A 21,757-nucleotide genomic window follows, 5' to 3' on the forward strand; every position below is an offset into this window, starting at 1 on the left:
AATCAAGAGTACTAAGTACCCCATCTTTAATTAATCTTTTAATTCTCTCTATGGAGATATGTCATAATCTCCGATGCCATAATATAGAGGAGTCCTCATTAATATTACACCTCTTAATGCCAGCGTGAACATGCATTGAACTTTGAGTATTATCATTTTGTAATAAAATACGGTAAAGACCATCAGACAAAATACTATTCCCAACACAATCAGATTTATGTAATAAACGAAATGATGTGTCTTTAAAATTAAAGGAATACCCAAATGGTACGAGTCTGGAAACAGAAATTAAGTTTCGTGAGAAACTTGGTACATAAAAGGTTCTTTCCAATTTTAAAACAAAACCACTACTTAAAGTTAAATTGCATGTTCCAATTGCTTCCACAAGTGAGCCCATCTTATTTCCTGATAAGATGCTTTGCTCACTTCCCACTGGCTTCCTTAGGTTTTGTGTACCCTGCAAAGAGTTTGCAATATGGATTGTTGATTCAGAGTCAATCCACCAGGTGTTAATATTAACATTGACCATATTAGATTCATAACATACATATGAGGTTGGTTTACCTTTCTTTTCAAGCCATTGTTGGAATTTCGTGCATTCCTTCTTCATGTGTCCCTTTCTTTTACAAAAGAAACACCTTGCTTCTTTCTTGATATTAGCTTGGGGTGGTATTTTACCTTTTCCCTTCTGATGAGCTTTCTGATTGGCTTGATGTTTGTCAGTTTTGTTTTTCCCTCGAGTGGTTACTACCAATGCACTCTCACCCAATTCCATCACTAGCCTCTCTTCTTCTTGAACACACATGGTCATAAATTCATTGATTGACCATTTGTCCTTATGTGTATTGTATGAAATTTTAAAAGGGCTATATTGAGGTGGAAGGGTGTTCAGAATATAGTGCACTAGGAAGGATTCTGACATATTAACCTCAAGTTTCTTAAGTTTAGCCGTAATATCTCGCATTTGTATTATGTGCTCACGCACACCCTTTATGTTGGTGAGTCTAAGAGATGAAAATTTCATAATAAGGGTACTTGCTAGTGCCTTATCCGAAGTGACGAATTGTTCATCAATAGCTTTTAGCAAGTCTCGGATATTTTCATGCTGGTCAACAGAACCACGTATACCAGCAGTCATCTTAGTTTTGATAAACATCACGCTGAGCTGATTGGATCGCTCCCATCGCTCATATAACGTGATCTCAGTTGGAGTGCTGGTATTAGTGACTATAGATGGTTCGTCTTTCCTGATAGCATAATCGATATCCATCCACCCTAAATGGAGGAGAACCCTCTCCTTCCATATCTTATAGTTATCACCATTAAGTTCAGGAATATCACATCGAATATCAGAGAAATTAACAGTTTGAGAAACTGCATAAAATCAAACATACTTATGTCAAAATTTGAAGCTTAATAGACTAAATTACATGTTTTACCAATATGAAACATGCCAAAAATATGAATCTCATGACATAAAAATTGCCTGTGGGCTAAATTCTTAATTCAAATAGATTCATATGGTGTTTATGATAAAACTATCAAATTATATTCCAATTCATAATCCCTGTGGGTAAATTATGAAAATAATCTGATATTTTATCCTGATTAATTATATTAAATATAATAAAAGATCCTATGGGATAACAATTATTATACGAAATATAATCAATCGCAATATGATGTCTAATTACTTATGTGATCCTTATTTTAACTTTATATATAATTTTAATTAATTAAGGATGTTGTGGCTAATTCTTAATTAATTAATATTATATGGATCACTAGACATTTTAAACATAAAAAATTTGCTCATAAGCATAATTTAATATAACTAAATATGCATACATAATATGAGCATTTTATCAACTAAAATGTTGAAAATGATATTTCCTTATGATTTTCAATAAAATATATCAAGAAGTTTCCAAGAAGAAACCAAAATCAAATCATTTTCATGGCATAAAAAAATGAAAACTCTTTCGTATCGAGGTAGAGGTCAAAAGCTCTGATACCAAATGTTAAAAATGACTTAAACCAACTTGTGTTTCCAAATCGTTATAATAGAAACACAATAAAAACTGATGCGGAAACAAAATAGCGTATCTCCAGCCATTGTCGCCAAGAATTTCTGCAGAGATTTCTTCTTGAACTTTGGCACTTCTCAGCTCAAAACTCTCGCTTTAGATGGTGTAGGAAACACTTTCGCTTCAAAGAGATGATTGAGCCCAGGGACCAAAATCCTCATATAAATATAGATGTTCTCCCATCAAGAACATTTATTATCACCAAATCATAACGTTCAAGAATTAATTCAGATTTGTAACGTTTGGACCATAATGAAGAACTTTAATGATATTAAATATTTAATTTAATAATAACGGTTTCATGTTTAAAGAATAAAAAACTGAAATCAGAAAAAGGATTAGAAGGCCACTACATGCCTAGCGTCGACACACATCCACCTGAGGCAAAACCAAAAACTCCTAAGCACGTTATCAGGCACGGGAGAGGTTGCGTGCGTATGATGCTATGCTATGTAATAGTGGCTCGGGACTGTTGCTAGTGGTCACTTCTACGACGACGTCTCCTTTCGCTGGAGGTCTCAATTGTTTTTAAAACATAATTACGCATATCACTATATTAATAATTCATTATGAGACAGTATATCATGTAAGATATGATGGAATAAGCTTATATATTATGTTTTTAAAAATATAAAAATTAATTTAGATATGAGTAAATCATAAGTGTTTAAGAGATCCATGATCAAATTAATATAGGTTAAAATAAAATGACCCATAACCTTAATAACAATAATTTTGCATGACTTGTTGGCACAAATATGTCACGCGGATTAGACTGTTAATTCATGCACGCTTCAACGAGAGGGTTGGCGAGTCTGATGTCGACGCTGGGTGAGCGTGAAGCATGCTTTTCCCTTGACTCGTCGTCTTGCTCGTGTGAAATCTCAGTATGTGGAGAGAAAAGCATGCTTTTCTTTGCCATCTCGCGTCCTTTGCCTTTACCGAACGATCTCGCCACGCGTTCTCTCTCTCCCCTCTCCCTATATATCAACTTCACAGAACATGAAACCTCGCACAGGCTAAAGAAGAATTCCTGCTGCTACTGACGGCTATATATTATATTTATATGTATGCAGAGAGAGAAGAGTAAGCCCAACAGCATAGGAATACATAAAGCTATGGGTAATTGGGCATCGTGCGTGCAGCTGAGGCCGAAGGCGGGGGCGACGGCCAAGCTCGTGGGCATCGACGGCGTCGTCCGACTCGTGGAGGCACCGGCCACCGCCGCCGAGGTCATGATGGAGTTTCTCGGCCGCGTGGTGGCGAGCGCAGACGTGGTGGAACGGACCCGGCGCGCCGACGCAATGAGGGCGGACGAGGAGCTGCGGCCTGGGGCGGTCTACCTGCTGCTGCCCGTGGGCCGAGTCGGGTCCCGGCTTTCCGACCGGCAGATGGAGGTCTTGCTCGACGCTGGCCACCGACCGCAGAGGGGGAGGGAGGAGGCGGATTGTGGTGGCGGAACGCAGGTGTTCCCGGAAGTAGCCGTCGGGGGGGAGGGGAAGGTTGCGGGGTTGGAGGGGTACGTGACCGGGTATCGTGGTAAACGGGTTGGCGGATGTGGGCAGTGGAGACCAGTTCTCGACACCGTTCACGAATCCGAATCCGATTAAAACTGTCATATTCGCCTTTTATTGACACGTGAAAAGCACGTGAAATTCTTTTGCATGACTTCATAGCAGTTACAGCCGTGGAGAAGTTACTAGTAAACAGATCAAGACCTTTCTCTCTGTTTTGCGTTGTATGTGGTCAATAATAAGGTCGCCAGATTATTACAATCCTTATTGCTTTCAATGCTTATTGATTTGATTGGATGAATGTGGAGGAAGTCGTCGATTTGAACCAATTCCAATTTGATTAGTCAACAATTGCAAGATTATGTTTCCCTCCAAACAAAAGATTAATCTAAACTTGAGGCTAACTGGTCATTTCAAATTTTCCGATATTGATTTGGACCGAGTGTCACTCACAGTAGTCTTAAGCCAATCATGTCCCTCTCTCTCCACCCTAAAAACCACGTGAAACAACAAATGGGCCGATGACTCGACGAAATCACGTTTCACACGTCACGCCCAATTTGGCTTTTGTGGCGAAATATACGACACAGGAGCGGAGGAACTTCGACGAACCCATTGGGACAACTTACTTGCGCAATTTGGGCCCCACCGCAACGCGGTGTATGGTGACTGGTGGAGTCGCGAGGTTGGTCGCCCGATTCGAGTCCACGGCGTCAAACTATTGGAATTGTTAATGGGAGAGGAGGAGCAGCAGCTGCATCCAACGAAACAGGAGACGCGATGTCTACCAATCAGAGCCTCCTGAGGAGTAACGGATGGTTCGTGATCGACAGTGTTGGTGTCCGCTGACTCCTTCAACACTCTTGAACACGCGCCATTTGAACGCCGCATTCACGTTCCCACCTCCGAACCGCTCCTATCTATAATATACCCACCGTTCTCCTCTCCATTGCCTCGGCCTCAGCTTCAGCTTCTTCTTCGTATCTTCTATTCTCTCGCCTATGGGGAATCTGCTCTCGGGCCAAGCGCCCGACGGCAAGGTCGTGCTCCCCGACGGCACTGTCCTTGAGCTCGACCGCCCGACGTCCGTGGCGGAGCTCATGCTCGAGCACCCGCGCCAGTACGTGCTCGACCTACGGTCCCTGTCCGCCGGCAACTCCAACGCTGCACCGCTCCCCGCGGATCACATGCTGGAGGCCGGTAAGGCCTACGTGATGCTTCCGATGGCCCATGGGAGAGCCACCGGCTTGTCGGCGGGCGAGGCCCGTCGGGTCCTGGCGGCGGCAACCCGATCGATGACGAAGATGCAGCAACCGCCGTGCACGCGCGCGGTGGGGGTGACGGAGAGCGAGCGAGCGGAATGGCCGGCAGAGGAGTTTGAGGAGGGAACGGAGTTCTTCAGGCGGCAGCATTCGAGCAAACGGTGGAAGCCGAGCCTTGGTACGATAGAAGAGGAGAGTTTGGAGAGGAAGGTGCCTCATTGGTTGTTTTAAGAGCTGCAATTGCATGTAACAGTAGTTATTATGGTTATGTGCCTATGGCTGTACGAGAATTAAGTTGCAGAGGAGTGTAGAAAGAAACACCTTCCAGATTAGACTCGAATCAGACCAAACTAGGACGAGACGAAGCGGCGGGAGTCAACGCCTTCTCTCTTCAATGAGGACCCTTGAAAACCCATAATGACCCATGTCTCGGTGCAAAAATGTCATGCTGGTTTCGACGAGATAGTTGGCTCTCGAACCACATCTGTTCGGACGTTGTGTTGACATTGGACTATCAAGCTTCATGCAATTCAATTCATATTCCCTCTCAACCTACACAGAGTAAAAACAATTTTAAGAATGCTTAACATTTTAGCCACTTGGTAATGCAGAAGAGCATGGGTGTTATGCTAACACTGGATTATAAAGTCTCGCACATTAAAGTCTAATTCTCAACCTACAGTACGCTCAATACACCAACTGTTTGAGATGTCAGACACCCTGCTGATTGACATGTCTGGCTCAGGCCATGTTGAGACCATGGAATAAGAGGCCTGCGGTTTGGTACATCTGGAGTTAGGCACACATCAGTTTGTTCGAACATCAGCTAAGTTAGGCAAGAAAGTAACACCCAGAAAATATGGCATCAGTACTGGCATCCTCATGTGTTTTAGCTATATTTCATGTGTATTGAAGCAGCCAAGGCATATGCTTTTGTGGGAAAATTACCTTTGCCTGTTCATTGTGCCATCTTCATTTTTGGGTACAAAAGCTGTGCCTTTGTCAAAGTCTCTGGAGTATAAGCTGACAGACGCAAGGACATGGGTCCTGTGAGGAAGAGCAAAGCAGATTGTAAGCTGTTGGGGCCATTGCTCTTTAAATTCTTTGTCTGGCTAATTCAAGTCAACCATCAATCTTTTGCAAACAAACTCTTTATTCTAATGGTAGTTCTATTGTTTGGATGGCTTTTGTAATGATGAATATTTGTTTTAGGCAGTCTTTGACACCAGAAGTTAGCCTGACATTTCAGCTCCATATAGAAGATTCATTATTGGTTTTGGTTGGCACAGCTTCTCCATGGTCTCACACAAGATATATAACCTGACCTAACCTAATATGACATATGGAAGAACTTGATTCTACAAACCACAAGATCTGTTGTATCATTACCACTACAGTTGGATGGAAATGGAAATGATATATTATAACTACAAAGCATGGAAGTCATTTACTTGAGATGTGCCATCTCCATATCCAAAATAACTGTATGCTTTAACAAAGGAGCATGTACTTTATGTTGTATACCCCATGATCTTCTTATGTTACCTTAACCCTCAACTACTAACCAAAGGCAAGCCAAGGTTGGTTCAACAGTGTTTTCTTTTATTGTTGAACTCGCAACCATTCATCTTGAACTGGCTCTATTTAAAGTGTAATTCTTCTATTTTATTCAGACAGCACCAGATCAGAAATTCGAACCAACAAGCATGGCCACAAATAGAGGAAAGGCTAGGATAAAAGTAGTACATGCATGAATTGATACCGAGGAAGCTCCTATAGAGAAAGAAATATGTGATGATAATGCAACATAGGTACATAGAAAGAGAAAGGGATCAAACAAAAGTAGGCAAATCCAAAGGCAATATATCCAAAAGATTGGGAGAATGGAACAGTGTGTCTGTTGCCCATTATCCCATATTACTTGGATGATGTGAGCAGAAGTGGCACGAGCCAACTCTAACACCAGAAACTTCAGCTAACAAATACCTCTTCTTTTACATCCACCTTCTTAGTAAGGTTTCATTCTTTCACCGCTCTTCTCCTCTTTCTAAGTCTTTCTCGAGTCTCAAGGTTCTTCCACATGACCCTTCCTTCCATCTAGTCAAGACTTCAAACAATTACCATTTGTCTCATTCTCTCAAGACTAAATGCATTAAACTGTTTCTCTTTTTTCTTTTGTGCATAGAGACAAACACAGGACATGGCTGGCTGTAATGAGAATGTGGCATCCCAAGGTGAAGAGGTAAGCCTTGTTCAACTTAATTATAAAAAAGAGCACTTAAAAAGAACAGCTGTATTAACAACTTATTCAATTTGTAATCATAGTCACTCTGCTTGGATAGGCAGGTAAATTTATCTCACTAAGAGAATCTAAATTTTCTGCTTTGTGAAAATTTAGGCACTATCATCGCATTTGCTACGAAGGTTTGTCCAGTGAGTTGCATGAATTGGACTGAGAAGTTTTTCACTAATAATTTGCAGAAAATTAATTACATAAACAAATAGTTTGCACTGGTTGGACTTAACAATTCAAACAAACAATGTCCATGCATGAAGAAGTACAATTAGGTAGATTCAACTCTGGAAAGAATAGGAAAGATATCTTTTAACTGATTCTTAAGAAGCATTTCCATTTACTTCGTGACTTATTTGTAGGTTTTTGAGTTCATTCATTAAGAACATGGTCAAAGTTTTAAGCAGATTGGGAAGGAAATATTAGCTCTAAAACCAAGGGTATTAGACATGGTTTATAATGTCAGTCTTCGAACACATACATAAATTAGGAGGCCAATTTATTTAAAACACAATGAAAAGAGAAAATGAAGAGGTAATGAGATAAAAGGATGCTTTAAGAAGAACGAACTAAGAAGGGGCAAAAGCTTTGCATAAATGAACTCTAGTAATAAAATGCATTAAAAAATCTTTCGTTTACATTCTTACTGCCCATGAAGGACCGAGACTCTGAAAAACACATGCAGACTACACTTCGTTGTAAAATTATTAAGGTTTGAAAGACACTTTAAGATTAAACAATGTTAGAATAATTTACAGATTTCTAAGTGATTCTTTAAGCTTCTGAGAAATAAAAGCAACACATTGAGCAATGTTCAGATTTCCCTGTTTCCTTTGGTAGGTGATACATCCTGATCAAATCAAGGACAAATTATTGGGTTAAAAGGAACTCAAGGGCCACCAAGATTTTTCTACCTTTATCATATAGTGATGACCATTCAATTCAAATACTTTACATTTTTTGTCAGAATGTCGAAAAATCATATAATGTTTTCTTCAGGGCTTCTTATTTTTATGCTCATAATCTTCTTACTGTAACTCTTAGGTGAAACTTTTGTATTTCAAGAAAATCTTTCGGTTATAGAATAGATATGTCTTTATTTTCAGATTGTACACAACATTCTCCAAAGAATTAAGTTACTTGCTCAATTCCAGGTAAAATTGGAGAAGTATGGAGGCATTGTGCCTAAGAAACAATTAATATCAAAGGTTAGTTGATACCTTGGTAAAGTAAGCAAGCCAACTTCTGAGTACAATTAGCCACTAAGGTTCCACCACTGCAGGGTTCTGCAATCTTCAACACCTGGCCATTAAAAGTTCAAACCCAATATCAACTTCCTTTGTGATCACATGATGAATTTTAATCAGTATATCACCATTTATTCATACCTTCTAGCTTACCTATCCAGTTGAAATGGTCCCACATTCATGATGGTGCAATATAATAACCATACAACTCGAAAATTCTCACTGATGCAAACAAAGCAACTGCAATGACATAACTTTATCAGCTATCAGGCCATCGCTTATGAGGTTGGATGTCATTGAAGCAGAAAATTTGTTTGCTGAAGAGACTGATCTTCAAAATCAGCAAACCTCTATTTGTTGAAGAGGCTTTTTCGCATAAACATGTTGGGTCAGAAAATTTATGTCCATCATTCTCTTTTGCTGGTTGCAGGACCATGAAAGAGCCTACTTTGATTCTGCAGACTGGGTCCTCAGCAAGGTATGCCCATTGTGCTTCTCTAAGAAGGTTTGATATGCCATAATTTAAAGAAAATATCTGATATTCTAATGTTAGATTCTAACCCAGTTTTTGATCATTTCCTTTATTCTACAGGTAGGAGGAACAAGTTCAAATACAAAAACTGCAACTGAAAATTTAAAACCCAAGCTGAAGGTATGTTGATTATATGCATTGCTACCAAGTTCATCAAACGTCAATCATATGGACAATAGATCATGGCATGCATTCTCCAGTAGGTGATTTAGATAGCTGCAGTATCACAAGCAAAAAAGCCTCATAAAGCACTTGTTTTCTGAAACAAGCATACAATTAAAACCATCTTAAAAGTTTTTTGCCCAAGCTATGGACAACAAATTTCACTCAAAATCAGTCAAAATACTTGATGCTATCTTTACCTAAAACAACAAAAATATATGTAAACACTATTGATTGAACTTGAGACATACTCGGTGATGAGAACAGATCCATATAACCAACTACACATGGTTGGAACATCACAAGTTCTTATTATTGTTGTTGTACTATGATCTTTCTTAATATGGTTTCAATTTGATGGCCAATTGCTGCAGCCAACACCTCATCACCAGCTTCCACCAAGGAAGCCGACATGCACATCAGAACGAGAGTACGACAATCTTCCATTTGATTACATTGTTTTGCTTTGCTCAAGCAATCTTAATCTGATAATTGGATTCTGAAGCATTTACTAACTTGATGTAATCATACAGGATTAACAGCTAAAGAACAAATTGGGTGTGCATGATGTGGTCTATGTGAGGAGGAACGGAGATGATGCTAAATGTCTTTTTCATGTTTTCTGGTCTGCGTGTCGTTTACATGTCTTTAACAGTCATTAAAGCTCTGTTGTTGATAATAAAAAGACACAATGATCAAGTTTGTCGAGATTAAAAAAGGAATCAACCAACATTAAGGTTTTGTTTCTTGGTTGTCTTGTCTCCCAGTAAGGTTTCATAAAATAAATATCTACTGTACTCATAGTTCCCTATGCTTTTTCAGATAGTTTTCAGATAACGCTTGGAAGATAAGTTGCAAAAGGATTAAATGTATGATAGAAAACTGCCTTCTATTTTCTTTAGAGATGTTTATAGAACACAAGAACATACTAGGGTCATAGAATAAGTTAATTCTGTAATGTTCTCAACTTTACAAAGTCTAACATGTCCTTCTGTTGTTCCAAAAAAAATATGATAATTTGAAGAACCTAAATGCCTCTTACAAGTGATTAACAGTAAAAAACTTAGCTCACAAATGTGTAAGAACTAATCTAGCAAACACTTTTTATTATCAGAAATTGTGAATAAGCATTACACAAAGAAAGTTTTCTAGAACATGGAAACATAATGTCATGTTTGGTGTAGTTTCAAGCTTTGGATTCCTTAAGAACTCTTCATTTGAGCATCCTTCTGTCTGTAGTTTAGCTCAACAAATTATTGGGTATAAATGATGCGTTGCAAATTTGATCGACCACAGGTTGATGATGAGTAAATGACTAAAAACATTAGGATTCACCACAATCACACAGCAGGTTCTTGAATGTTTATCTAGGCTGATCTCAAAAGAATAACAAAAGAACATGAATCAGCAATAACTGACTGGATCTGTCCTAACTTATCAAAAAGAGTAGCTTTATACTAAGTCTTTCCTTTTAGATGATTAAAACAAGAAAAACTATAAGTCCATCTAGTTCAGTGATTAGGATATAAATTGCCAGTCTATCTGATCATCAGTTGAAGCAATAAATAAATACAGCTGCAATAACAGAATTCAGAATCATCCCAGGTTAATTAACCTCCCAGGCTGATGTTCATATATGATTCATTAGAAAATCACCAAACCATGATTTGTACAATGAAGATAAAACCAATGTATGCAATACCGTACCGTACCGGTGTTTCGAGGTTGGCTCAGTACAGTATGGTACCGGTGTACCGAGCGGTACGCCAGGGCGTACCGAGTGGTTTTATATATTTTTCTTTCTTACTGTAGCACTATTACAGTATAACACTGTAGCACTGTAGCACGTTCCATCCTACTTACTATCCTGAACAATTATAAAGGAAATTCTAGTTAGCATATCACTAGAAGACTACTTACAGAAAATCTCAGTTTTTCTAATAATGAAAAATTCGTTGGGCACTTTCCATGACAAAACATTGGGGAGTTGTTTTTTCTCAACATATGGTCCAACATCGTCATCTCCTATGTCGAGCACCCCACCATAAACCACACAAACAGTGGTATTACTCCAAATCAAGCCTGCTTTGGGTACATATGTGGCTCCCCTTGAAATAGCTATAGTTGTCACTCTTAGCATATTAGGTGATACAGCAGCCATAACTAAGAAAACAGAATCTCGTAAATTAAGTTATTTATTTGACACGGCCATTCTTTTGAAGAGTGATGGCTTGACGCTCAGACCCAATCTAAATAATTCAATTCTCCCCAAATCATAGCATCATCATAGACTCGAGTAGCAAACATAACTTATTTTTTTAATGATTTGATCAGTTTCTATATGTTGTACATAGAAATCCTGTTGCACCAGTTAGCTGATTAAACTGACCTTCTGAATATTGAAATAAAACACAGTCATGCTTCTACTAATTTGCAAATAGAAGATCGCATTACAGTGAGACATGTCAATGTTCGATGGTGTAGTTAACCAAGGTATGCAATTTTGAATGGTACCGCCCAATACGGGCGATATGTACCGGTCCGACGGCATACCGATACGCGGACTGCCCGTTACCGGGCGGAACGTTTAAAGACGCCCCGTATCGGACGATACGGGGTAATATCGGGCGGTAACGGTCGAAATCGAATTTCGACTGTTACCGCACTGTAACAGTGCTACAGTGCTCCAACGATCAAATTGACCGTTGGAACCCTTTCTCATAGTATTTAAACCCTTCTTCTCCCCTATTTCATTCCATTACATTCTTATACTTTCTTAAACTATCTCAAACTCTTTTTTTCTCACATTTGTGCTCTCTTAAACTCTACAAAACAACGATTTGTGAATTCAATTGAGGCAAATTTGAGAAGATTAAGAGGAAGAACTTTCTAATCAAGATCTATGTATTCTCTTTCTTTAATTAGAGAGTAATTAAGATCTTTAATATTATAATTAGTGTGTAACAAAATAGTCTAACAATTCAAATGATTTTTCTATAGATATTTCAATATTTACATAAGGACAATCCGTAATAGACTGAAATACAAACCTTGCACAAGATATTCTTCAAAGCCCGAAAAAGATATGTGATACTATTCTTACCTAATTTACATTGATTTTGCTAAACTTATGCTGTTACTATATTTATTTCTAACTTAAAAACCCTATCCTAATTTTTTTTTTTCAGGTATTTTCGGAGGGTTTTACACCTAAATTAGGTGTACCGCTCGATACGCCCGCTCGGTACATGGTACCGTACTATACCGAGCCAACCTCGAAACACCGGTATAGTATGGTATTGCATACCTTGTAGTCAACCACTATCCATACATAGGAGTCTAAGACCCATGAGTGTTGCCAGCATTGGTTGCCTTTGGATAGGTATTGAGGAGATCATAACCTCCAGGTGAGGTTGGAACCAATACAGAGTGAATGCAGTGAGCAATGGCTTGCATGTGATTGATGGAATGTTCCAATCTTTAAAGAGGATAAATTCTTTGTTGATGCATGGAGGTGGTGGGTGGTGGTAAATTTCAATATGACCAAAGGATCAGTACTGAGATGGGCAGATGTAAAACAAGCAATTCTTTGTACAAGAGTTTGGTGTGATTTATCTGTTACTGGCAGTGAGAAGATCCTTTGTTGTTTGTAGGACCAGTAATGGCAACAGTTAATAGTGACAATATGGGAGACAAGCAGTCAGGAAGATTGGGAAGGAATGCTGCCAATCACCTAACGAATTCATTAAATATCATCAGCAAGCTCTGCAAATCCTTACTGTCCGTAAAATTTAATACAACAAAATTGTATGAATATGTAGAGTATAAATACACCTGATCTCTGATTCATAAGTAGTAGGCAAAAGAAATCAGAAAAAAAAACCTAAGAAAATGATTCTGGTCAAGAAAAAAAAGGTGGACTTCTTTGCTTTCTTAATTCTTTTCTTTCAGTAAGTTTCTAAATCATTTCTAAAGTGGGTAATCATATATTCACCCCAATTGCTAAATGCCAATGTCGACATAACCATCTTTTACGGGTCCACTCTCTGGCAAGAAAGGGTAAGAGATCTTTTTCTATCCTTAGTGTTGTTACCATTTCTGAAATACAAAGACAAATACATTAATATCAGATTTTTTCACTAAACTAGAAAATCAAAGTAACTTTGATAAAAATTGTCCTGTTGGAAATTAAATCAAAACAAAAGGTCAAAAGCATTAACATTATAAATACTAAGCATGGACTTCTACAGTAACAACCATAAGAACTATGTGATGAACTAAATTATCCAATTTATCTGTACAAGCAGTATACCAGAAAATTATATGGATGAAAAGAACAGCAAATTTTCCTATAGTTCCATGTAAATCTAGAGGATGACACTTTGTGTTGCAACTACAACATGGCATTTGCCTCAAGCATTCATCTTCACATTGTAAACCAACAAGGACTCCAATTAACTGCAGAATGCAAGCACACATGAAGCTCAACATCTCTATTATAGCTATCATAAAAGAACGTCAAGCATTTTTGATAAGGAATTACCAAAACGAAGCAAAAATGAAGAGCCACAAAAAAACTTGCAATACCATCAACAAAAAATCAAGTTTAACCCAAAAGTCATGCAAGAGTTGAAGCAAATAACCCTTGTGAACCAGGAATTAAGGTATAGCCTGGTATTTGTAACGTAATATTCTGCAGATTTGATGATGTGCCTCTATGCTTTTGCACATGCCAAATGGGGCAACATGATCGAACGAAACCGAGACACTATTGGACTAGTTTTTCTAAATTCTAAATTGCAACCTATATGTGTGTTGGTTATAGATAACTGCATTTGCATATTCTCCAAAGAAAAAAACTTTCAGTGAAATTAGAGTGAATTTATGAAGGAAGTTACATTAAGAAATGTTAGTAATTGTTTATCAAGGACATACACTTGTATTCTAGCTTGAGCATTATACAGGAGAATGATCCACTTCCATTTTTTTTAACAACTCCTGTGCCATCTCCCACTTGGCAGACCTTTGAAATGCACATTCAAATGCATCTCTTGCGTAAATTGGAGGATGAAACCCCGTAGCTAGCATCGAGCTTAATTTGTCATAAGCAGCCTCCAACCTACCAGCTTTGCAATGAGCATATAGGTCCTGGACCTCCATTTTTCTTTTCAACTTCTTTGACATATCAAGCTCTCCATTTTTCTTTAGAAAACCTTCAACTAAGCTATAAGTGTTGAAATGAGGGCGCATACCCAATCCTATCATCTCCATTAACAATTTGTATGCTATCTGCCAATTCTGAATCATGCAGTTTGCATGGACTAACATAGTGTATGTTGCACAATCTGGCTCACACCTCCTCTTGTTCATAATATCAAAATATTTTTGTGCTTCAACAACATTTCCTAACATACAAAAGGCCCGAATGATTGAATTATAAACAACGAGCTTTGGCTTCAGCCCTAGGTTCATCATTCTTCCTAACACCCTACAAGCTTCATCCATTCTACAAGCCTCGCACAGTGCCTTTATTATGACAGTATAACTCTCAGCAACACAATTAGGCTTCCTACCTTCCACCACTCCCAGAATCCCCATTGCTTCCTCAATCTTTCCTGCTTGACAAAGCCTCAAAACAAGTGCATCCACAATATAAGTGCTTGGCAACATACCCAACCTTGCAATCATGTGGAAGACCTCAACTGCAGGTCGTAAGACTCCATCAGCCATGAGATTGGGAACCAAAATATCAAATGGCCTGCTGTGTTTCCTAATGCTAACTCTCCCTACCGTCTCGTCCTTGCCACCAAACTCACAAAGCTCTCTGACAAGAATATTCAATGCTGTCCTTGTTGGAACCAAAGTAGCCCGGGTCATCTCCCGGAACACTTCAAATGCATTCTCCAATCGTCCAAACCTACAAAGTCCGATAATAATATTACTGTACGAATACATGTCCGGCTGCACAATCCTATGAAAGATTCTAACAGCCACATCGATCAAGCCACCGGAAAGATCCTTTTTGCAAAGCACATATAGCACATTGTTGATCACCAGGTTGTCCGGAGGGCAATTGAGCTCCAATTCCATCACCTCAAACAGGGAAAGCGCCTCCCCGACCCTCCCCTGCCTTCCGAGGAACCGGATGCAAATGGCCACGGACCGAGTCGACACGCGACCATTGCTGCGCGCGACCGTCCTCAGCAACCACTTGAGGTCATCAAATAGCTTCCTCCGGCCGAGGAAGTCGGCCATGTACTCCACCACGGGGTCATCAAACCGGAACCCCAGCCGGAACCCTGCCCAGGAGAAGAATCCGAGGGTGGCGGATCTCCCCAGCCGGCGGTGGCACTTGAGAACTTCCAGCACGAGGTCGGAGGTGAGCTTGTGTTCGAACCGAACAAGGAGGCCATCGACGACACGGGGGCGGTCAGAGGGCGGATCCGACAGCAAGGAGCAGATGGATTCCGCGTCGGGGGTCGAGACGAGGGGTAAGGAGTCGGGGCCGATCCGGGGAACGGCAACAGGAAGGGGGGCGGGGCGGTCGGCGGGGGAAGGGATGGCTAGGGCTTGGAGTGATGTGGGGATGCAGGAGAAGCGAAGGGTGGATCGGAGGAGATGAAGAGCGAGACGAGAGAGTGGTTTTGGCCTCCTGAGCATTACAGGGACGGGGGCGGCACGGAGACGGCTGAAGAGTCGAGATGAATACAAACTGCAAAATTGAAGGTCGTATTTGATTGCTTATTGCATACTATTATGTAGGGGGCCACTCCGTTTCCTTAACGGGTCGGGCCGATGTAATATGAGATGCAGAGACAATCTTGAATTGGGCTACTCCGTTTTGTTAACGGGTCGGGCTGAGGGAACATGAGCTACGGACACAATCTTGGGCAAGTGGGACGACTCGAAATTTGTATTAGAGAGAGAAAAGGGGATGAAGTCGAAAGAACAACCAAATAACTGAAATAAACTCACAGTTAGTGTCATTCGCATGGGTCTTTTAAGTCCAATTGCATTCAAATCAATCTTAAGACTTGCAACTTGCTTATTTAACTGTAACAAGAGATTCTTCCTGCCTGGCATCTGACATAAATGCCACTCAATCCATTTGCCTAAGAAAGAGAAAGAATGGGGCATGGACTTAGCAGACCCAGCTTGTAATGTGATTGTGATTGACGTATCCACACTCATCACACTCCCTTCTTCTTCTCAGCTAGCAGACAAGCTGAGCTGCCATATCACATATCAATGGAGAGGACCTCAATGTGTCATGTGGGGTGGTCTCATGGCAGAGAGAGAAAGGGGGAGGGGGGCCCTCGTATTAAGGCACCTTTCTCCTTCAGCTGGGCTCTCCTCACTGTTTGCGAGGTACACTCCACCGAAGGGCATCAATAATGGTGGCGTCCTTGCTGCTAGTAAAGCCATCCCTCGCATCCCTTCACTTGTGTGTTTCTTTTTTGATGCTTTCCCCTTGTCATCATCCTTCAGCATCATCCAGCACTTGCCATGCATCATATGAAGCATAAATATGTGAGAGAGTGAGAGAGACCCACCACTTCGGTGGGGATGTGAATTGAGATGGAAAGACGAGTCTTATTCTATGGTTATACAAATGATGTGGATCCTGGTATTTCACTTTTGGCTCTACCCATAGCTTCTGCACAAGTCACTTCGGACAACTGGGCTTTGCTTTCACCACCATCATCTCCTTCTTGCATCCAACATTATTGCAGATGATACAAGTACCAACTCGAGGGCATTGTTTGATGAGCCCGAGCTCACTCTTTGATGTTATTGCAATCTACACTTTCTATGTATATATATCATCTTTCAGTCCATACATATCTAAGGAGTTGAACGAGCCTGGCCATTGCGATATATCATGCCATGACCATGCACCTTGATGAGGTGCAGGTTCTTCTTACTACCTACTCAAATGAAGGGATGCAACCAAGGTTGTCTTCCTGCTCCATGAAGCAGGTGGAGTAGAACAATAACTCAACATATGAATGAAGACTTCTACTACTGCTGCAGTTTGTGTAGTTTGTATATTCTTCTACCAGCCATTGCTTTCCCTCGCCCTCCCACCAACTCCAGTTTGAATCTAAGGATAGCAGTAGTAGTTTAATGATAGAATGTGGGAGGGCAGTTTATACCTGTGATCACACTTCAATGTTCAGCAACAGCTGTTCTTGCATGTTTGTGGACAACCTACAGTGACGATGACCATCTCTGGCTGCTCCAAGGCCGCTGTAGCTCATTATTTGTACAGGTTTAGAAAGGTTTCCATTCATTAGACCGCTTTTCCGATAGAACCTACAAAGTTTTTGGCACAATAGAAAGTGCATTTAAGGCTCTCAAATGCTCACACCAAAGGAGTCGTCCAATTCAAGTATATGCCTCTGAAGCCTCAGTAAAAGACTGACGCTGAAACGAGTGTGTCAACTCTCTTCCCAGAACCGGACTTGACAGCTGTCATCCACGTGACAGGACACGTCGGTGGTGTGGGTCCTCCTCCTTTAGGGGTTGGGTGTTGGACACAAGTTCAATAAATGCGGCGCTTGGAATTCCTCCCTGTTCGCTTACCAACAGCAAGGACCCTTCCTCCGTCCAATCACAGCCCTTGATCATAGCGAAAGGCAGCGGGCCCCGCTATAAAGTGGGAACTTTGGAGTGGGCGAAAAAAGAAAAGGGAGAACAAAGTAAAAGAGGAAAAAGAGGTGGCAGGATTCTTGTGGGGTAAGCCATCACCCCCATAAATACGATCCTCCGACGGCATTAAATGTATCGAGGAAAAAGAGACTACCTGCCCTGAGATTGGAGGGTTCATTGACCCCACTTGTCGAGTGGATGGTGGGTCCCACCTTAAGGTATGACGGGCGACCCGTCTCGGTAGAATCATCAGAGGAAACGAACGGCCAAGATCAGCGATCGCCGTGGTGGTTCTGGATCCGAACGCGATCTGGTTACCGCTTCGTGCTTCGCTTTCTTTTTCTCGAGGGTTGAATGAAGCCCGTGACGGTTGTGTTTACGGCCGGTGAGAATAACTCGTCTCCCTCTCTCCATATCTCTCTTAATGTATAGTATAAGGCCGGGTGCGCGAGAGAGGGGAGGCATCTTTGCCAGCGATGCCAGCGAGGATGTTGATGGATCGAGGCTTTCTCCGAAAGGGAAGGGAGTGGGAGAGGGCGAGAGGCAGTCAAAGCTGGCAATTTTCTCTCTTCCACGCCCTTGCTCGGGTTTAAATGGGCATCTGATCCCTCTGAGCTCGCCCTTAATAAGTCCTCTCGGCTCACACCGGAGAAAGCTGAGATCTTTCGGGTCCTTCGGGTGGGAGAGTGGGGAAAGGTGATGCTTTGGGGACAATGGCGGCGAGCTCACCTTGCCTGGCCACGGAGAGGAAGCACTGGTGGCTGATCAACAGGAAGGTGGGTGTTGCAGCACCGCCGTGGTGCATCTCCTGGTCTTGGCGTTCTGTTTCTTTCGTGCCTTTTCGCTTCTTTGGTCGCTGGTGTTCTGTTTCAGTGAGCTTTTGGTTTTGGTTGTTTGTTTGATGCTCGGAAGAGCAAACTTTTTAGACATGCTTTTTTGTTCAGGCCATCATCATGAAAGAAGCAGCCATTCTTTTCACTGTTCAAGACATCCTCTGTTTTTGATGCATTAAAGATGCCCTGAAGTTCGTGTTTTCCTCTTTGTTGATGGCCATTACTGCATCAAAACCTGATCTTTGTCACCTTCTTTGTGCGAATCCTCAGGTAGTCGACAAGAACCTCCGAGAAGCCCGAGCTCTCATAACGACGCAAGAGCAGACCAATGTGTCGACGGCGGTGGGCCTCCTCGACGCCGCCCTCGCTCTCTCCCCGCGCCTGGAGGCCGCCCTCGAGCTCAAAGCCCGCTCCCTCCTCTTCCTCCGCCGCTTCCGCGAGGTCGCCGACATGCTCCAGGACTATATCCCGAGCTACAAGGGAGGCGGCGGCGGGGGCGACGACGGCTCCACTTCCTCCCTCGGCGCCGGCGACCACTCCTTGACGGCCTCCTCCGCGCCGCTCCCCCGGGAGCGCGCCAACCTCCTCTCCCCCGGCCGCGAGAGGTCCGACGGCGACCACTCCTTCCGCTGCTTCTCCGTCTCCGACCTCAAGCGCCGGCTCTTGGCCGGCCTCTCCAGGAGCTCCTACAGGGAGGGCGAGTGGAGGTACGTTCATAGCGGTCACCACATTCCCCATTCTCAAGTCCTTTGAGATAACTAACACAGTGCTTTAGGAGTCCCATTTTGGCCTTAATAATTTGATGAAGCTTTCCATAACCAAGTAATGAACTTTGTTTTTACCCTGCAAAATCTTTGGAACTCTGAGCAAACTCGAAGAACTTGTAGTTGCATAGGTCAGCCATTGGGTGGAGGATCCAACTTTCAAGTCCCACCCTGGATTTGCTGCCCCCCTTTCTCTTCTCCAATACAAACAAAACCAGCAGCTAAACCAATCTTCTAAATCCTCCAAAACATTGCTGTGAGTGCTAATCAGTACTTTTCACATGTCTTGTCTTTTCTCCCACAAACATCAGCTGGACTTTTTATTACATAATGAACGGTCCGGTCTAGTTAAACCGGACCGTTTTGGTTTGTAGTCATCTTTTTTTCCTTCGTTTTCAATTCGGGGAGATGTCGCATCTCGGTAAGCTCACCGCCTGTGCACTCTGCCACCTGTGTCGCAGGTATTTGGTGCTCGGCCACGCTTGCTGCCACCTCGGCATGATGGAGGACGCCATGGTCCTGCTCCAGACCAGCCGCCGCCTCGCCTCCGCCGCCTCCCGCCGCGAGTCCGTCTGCTGGTCCGACGACAGCTTCGGTCCCTCCGCGGGGGAGGACGGCTGCTCTGCTGCCCCGCCGTTTTCCGACTCGGAGTCGGCCTCCCAGCTTCTTGCTCACGTGAAGCTCATCCTACGGCGGCGCGCCGCCGCGGTGGCGGCGCTGGATGCCAGCCTCCCTGCTGAGGCCGTTCGCCACTTCACCAAGGTCCTCGACACCCGGCGCGGACTCCCTGGCAGCTTCGCGGCCGGCTGCCTCGTGGGCCGCGCCGCCGCTTATCGCGCGACGGGCCGCCTTGCGGACGCCATCGCCGACTGCAACCGCGCCCTCGCCGTCGACCCCTCCATCCCCGCCCTCCGGGCCCGCGCCGACCTCCTCGAGGCCGTCGGCGCCCTCCCGGATTGCCTCCACGACCTCGAGCACTTGAAGCTCCTCTACGACGCCATCCTCCGCGACCGCAAGCTTCCAGGGCCACCGTGGCGTCCCCACCGCGACATCCGGTACGGCGACATTCCCGCCAACCTTCACACGCTCGCTGCGCGGATTCAGAAGCTCCGGGGCCGCATCGCGGCCGGCGAGGGGAACAACGTGGATTATTACTCGCTGATCGGCGTTCCTAAAGGGTGCAGGCGGCCGGAGTTGGAGCGGGCGCACTTGTTGTTGACGCTGAAGCATAAGCCGGAGAAGGCAGTGGGGTTCGTGGACCGGTTGGAGTTCGCGGACGACCACCGAGATTTGGACGCGATCCGGGATCAGGCGAGGATGTCTGCCTCAATCCTTTACAGGATGATGCAGAAGGGATATGCCAGTATCATGGCGGCGGTCATGGAGGCGGAGGCGACAGAGAAACAGAGGGCAAAAGTGGCAGCCGCCAATGCAGCGATTCAAGCCTCAACAGTGAAGACGGCTGAGAAGGTGAATGCAGCGAGGAAGGAATCTGTTTTAGGATCAGATAAGGCAGCAGTGGCAGCATCCGCAGCAGCGGCCGCAATGTTACAGAGTGTATTTTGCCGCGACATGGCGGTGGTGGGGAGCATGCTGTCGCACAGGGCAATGCCGGTGAAGTACGAGGCATTGAGCTGCTGAAGAAAGAGGATGGCGGGAAGGGATCCGAGGGCATGCGGATATGAATTCGTTGTCTGGTAGCATCACTGTACAGCTGGGGGAAAAATATCTTATGGAAGGGAAATTTTGTTCTACTCTATTGTTCTTATACTCTTCTTGTTTACCTGTCTTTCGTCTTTCGATCGTCGTCTTCATCTTAGTAATGGTCAGTATGTTATATCAGATGTTTGTACAGCTTAATATTGGGCTTCCATCAATGTCTACTCCCTTCTGACTGTAGCTGCTTGTTAAACTCTTGCCTGATTTCAAACCAGCTAAAAAGACTACTGATGCAGACGTATCCACAGCAGCAGCAGCAGAGCTTTTGCTAATGCCTGCTTGACGTACTCATCTTGCATCAGCAGGAAGCGCCATTCCCCAGAACACTGCACTGCCAACCCCATCCCATCCTTATTTTTCTGCACCACAGTGGCTTCGTGCATTCATCCATAAGTAGTCACCACCAACGTGACAACACAAGTCCCCATCCATTCTCTCACCCCCGTCCCCTCCCCTCCCCTCGGCAAACACAGCACATGATTGGAGGAGAACCTGATTCTTGCAAGCCCAAGCAAACCGTAAGGAGAACTCGCTGCAGCGCTGAGGCACCACTAATCTGCAGGTTAATTTAGGTGGAGATGCAAGCCTTCATGGCTGTTAGGGTTCCAAACGCATGCAGCAGATGTGATGGATCGTCCTCGTTTCGCGTAAAGCTGTGTCCGTGACGTGCTCCCCATCGTGTTTCGGGCACA

At 43.1% G+C, this 21,757-nt stretch overlaps 3 protein-coding genes across 3 annotated transcripts; 2 read left to right on the forward strand and 1 right to left on the reverse strand.

Moving 5' to 3' along the window:
• The first annotated feature begins 4,427 nt into the window (after positions 1–4,427).
• LOC135596944 (uncharacterized) lies at positions 4,428–5,401 on the forward strand. The gene has a single exon (XM_065089246.1). It carries the CDS (start codon positions 4,603–4,605, stop codon positions 5,092–5,094), a length of 492 nt encoding a protein of 163 aa, XP_064945318.1. The 5' UTR covers positions 4,428–4,602; the 3' UTR covers positions 5,095–5,401.
• Positions 5,402–13,939: 8,538 nt separating this feature from the next.
• On the reverse strand, positions 13,940–15,810 carry LOC135596943 (putative pentatricopeptide repeat-containing protein At1g12700, mitochondrial). The gene has a single exon (XM_065089245.1). It carries the CDS (start codon positions 15,755–15,757, stop codon positions 14,054–14,056), a length of 1,704 nt encoding a protein of 567 aa, XP_064945317.1. The 5' UTR covers positions 15,758–15,810; the 3' UTR covers positions 13,940–14,053.
• A 2,400-nt stretch (positions 15,811–18,210) lies between these two features.
• On the forward strand, positions 18,211–21,245 carry LOC103970452 (uncharacterized). Its single transcript, XM_009384232.3, has 3 exons — positions 18,211–18,525; positions 18,853–19,289; positions 19,808–21,245. The coding sequence occupies exons 1-3, from the start codon at positions 18,463–18,465 to the stop codon at positions 20,985–20,987; spliced, it is 1,680 nt and encodes a 559-aa protein (XP_009382507.2). The 5' UTR covers positions 18,211–18,462; the 3' UTR covers positions 20,988–21,245.
• Positions 21,246–21,757: the final 512 nt, after the last annotated feature.

The sequence above is a fragment of the Musa acuminata genome, chromosome BXJ1-11, assembly GCF_036884655.1.
Source record: "Musa acuminata AAA Group cultivar baxijiao chromosome BXJ1-11, Cavendish_Baxijiao_AAA, whole genome shotgun sequence".
Taxonomy (NCBI): Eukaryota; Viridiplantae; Streptophyta; class Magnoliopsida; order Zingiberales; family Musaceae; genus Musa; species Musa acuminata.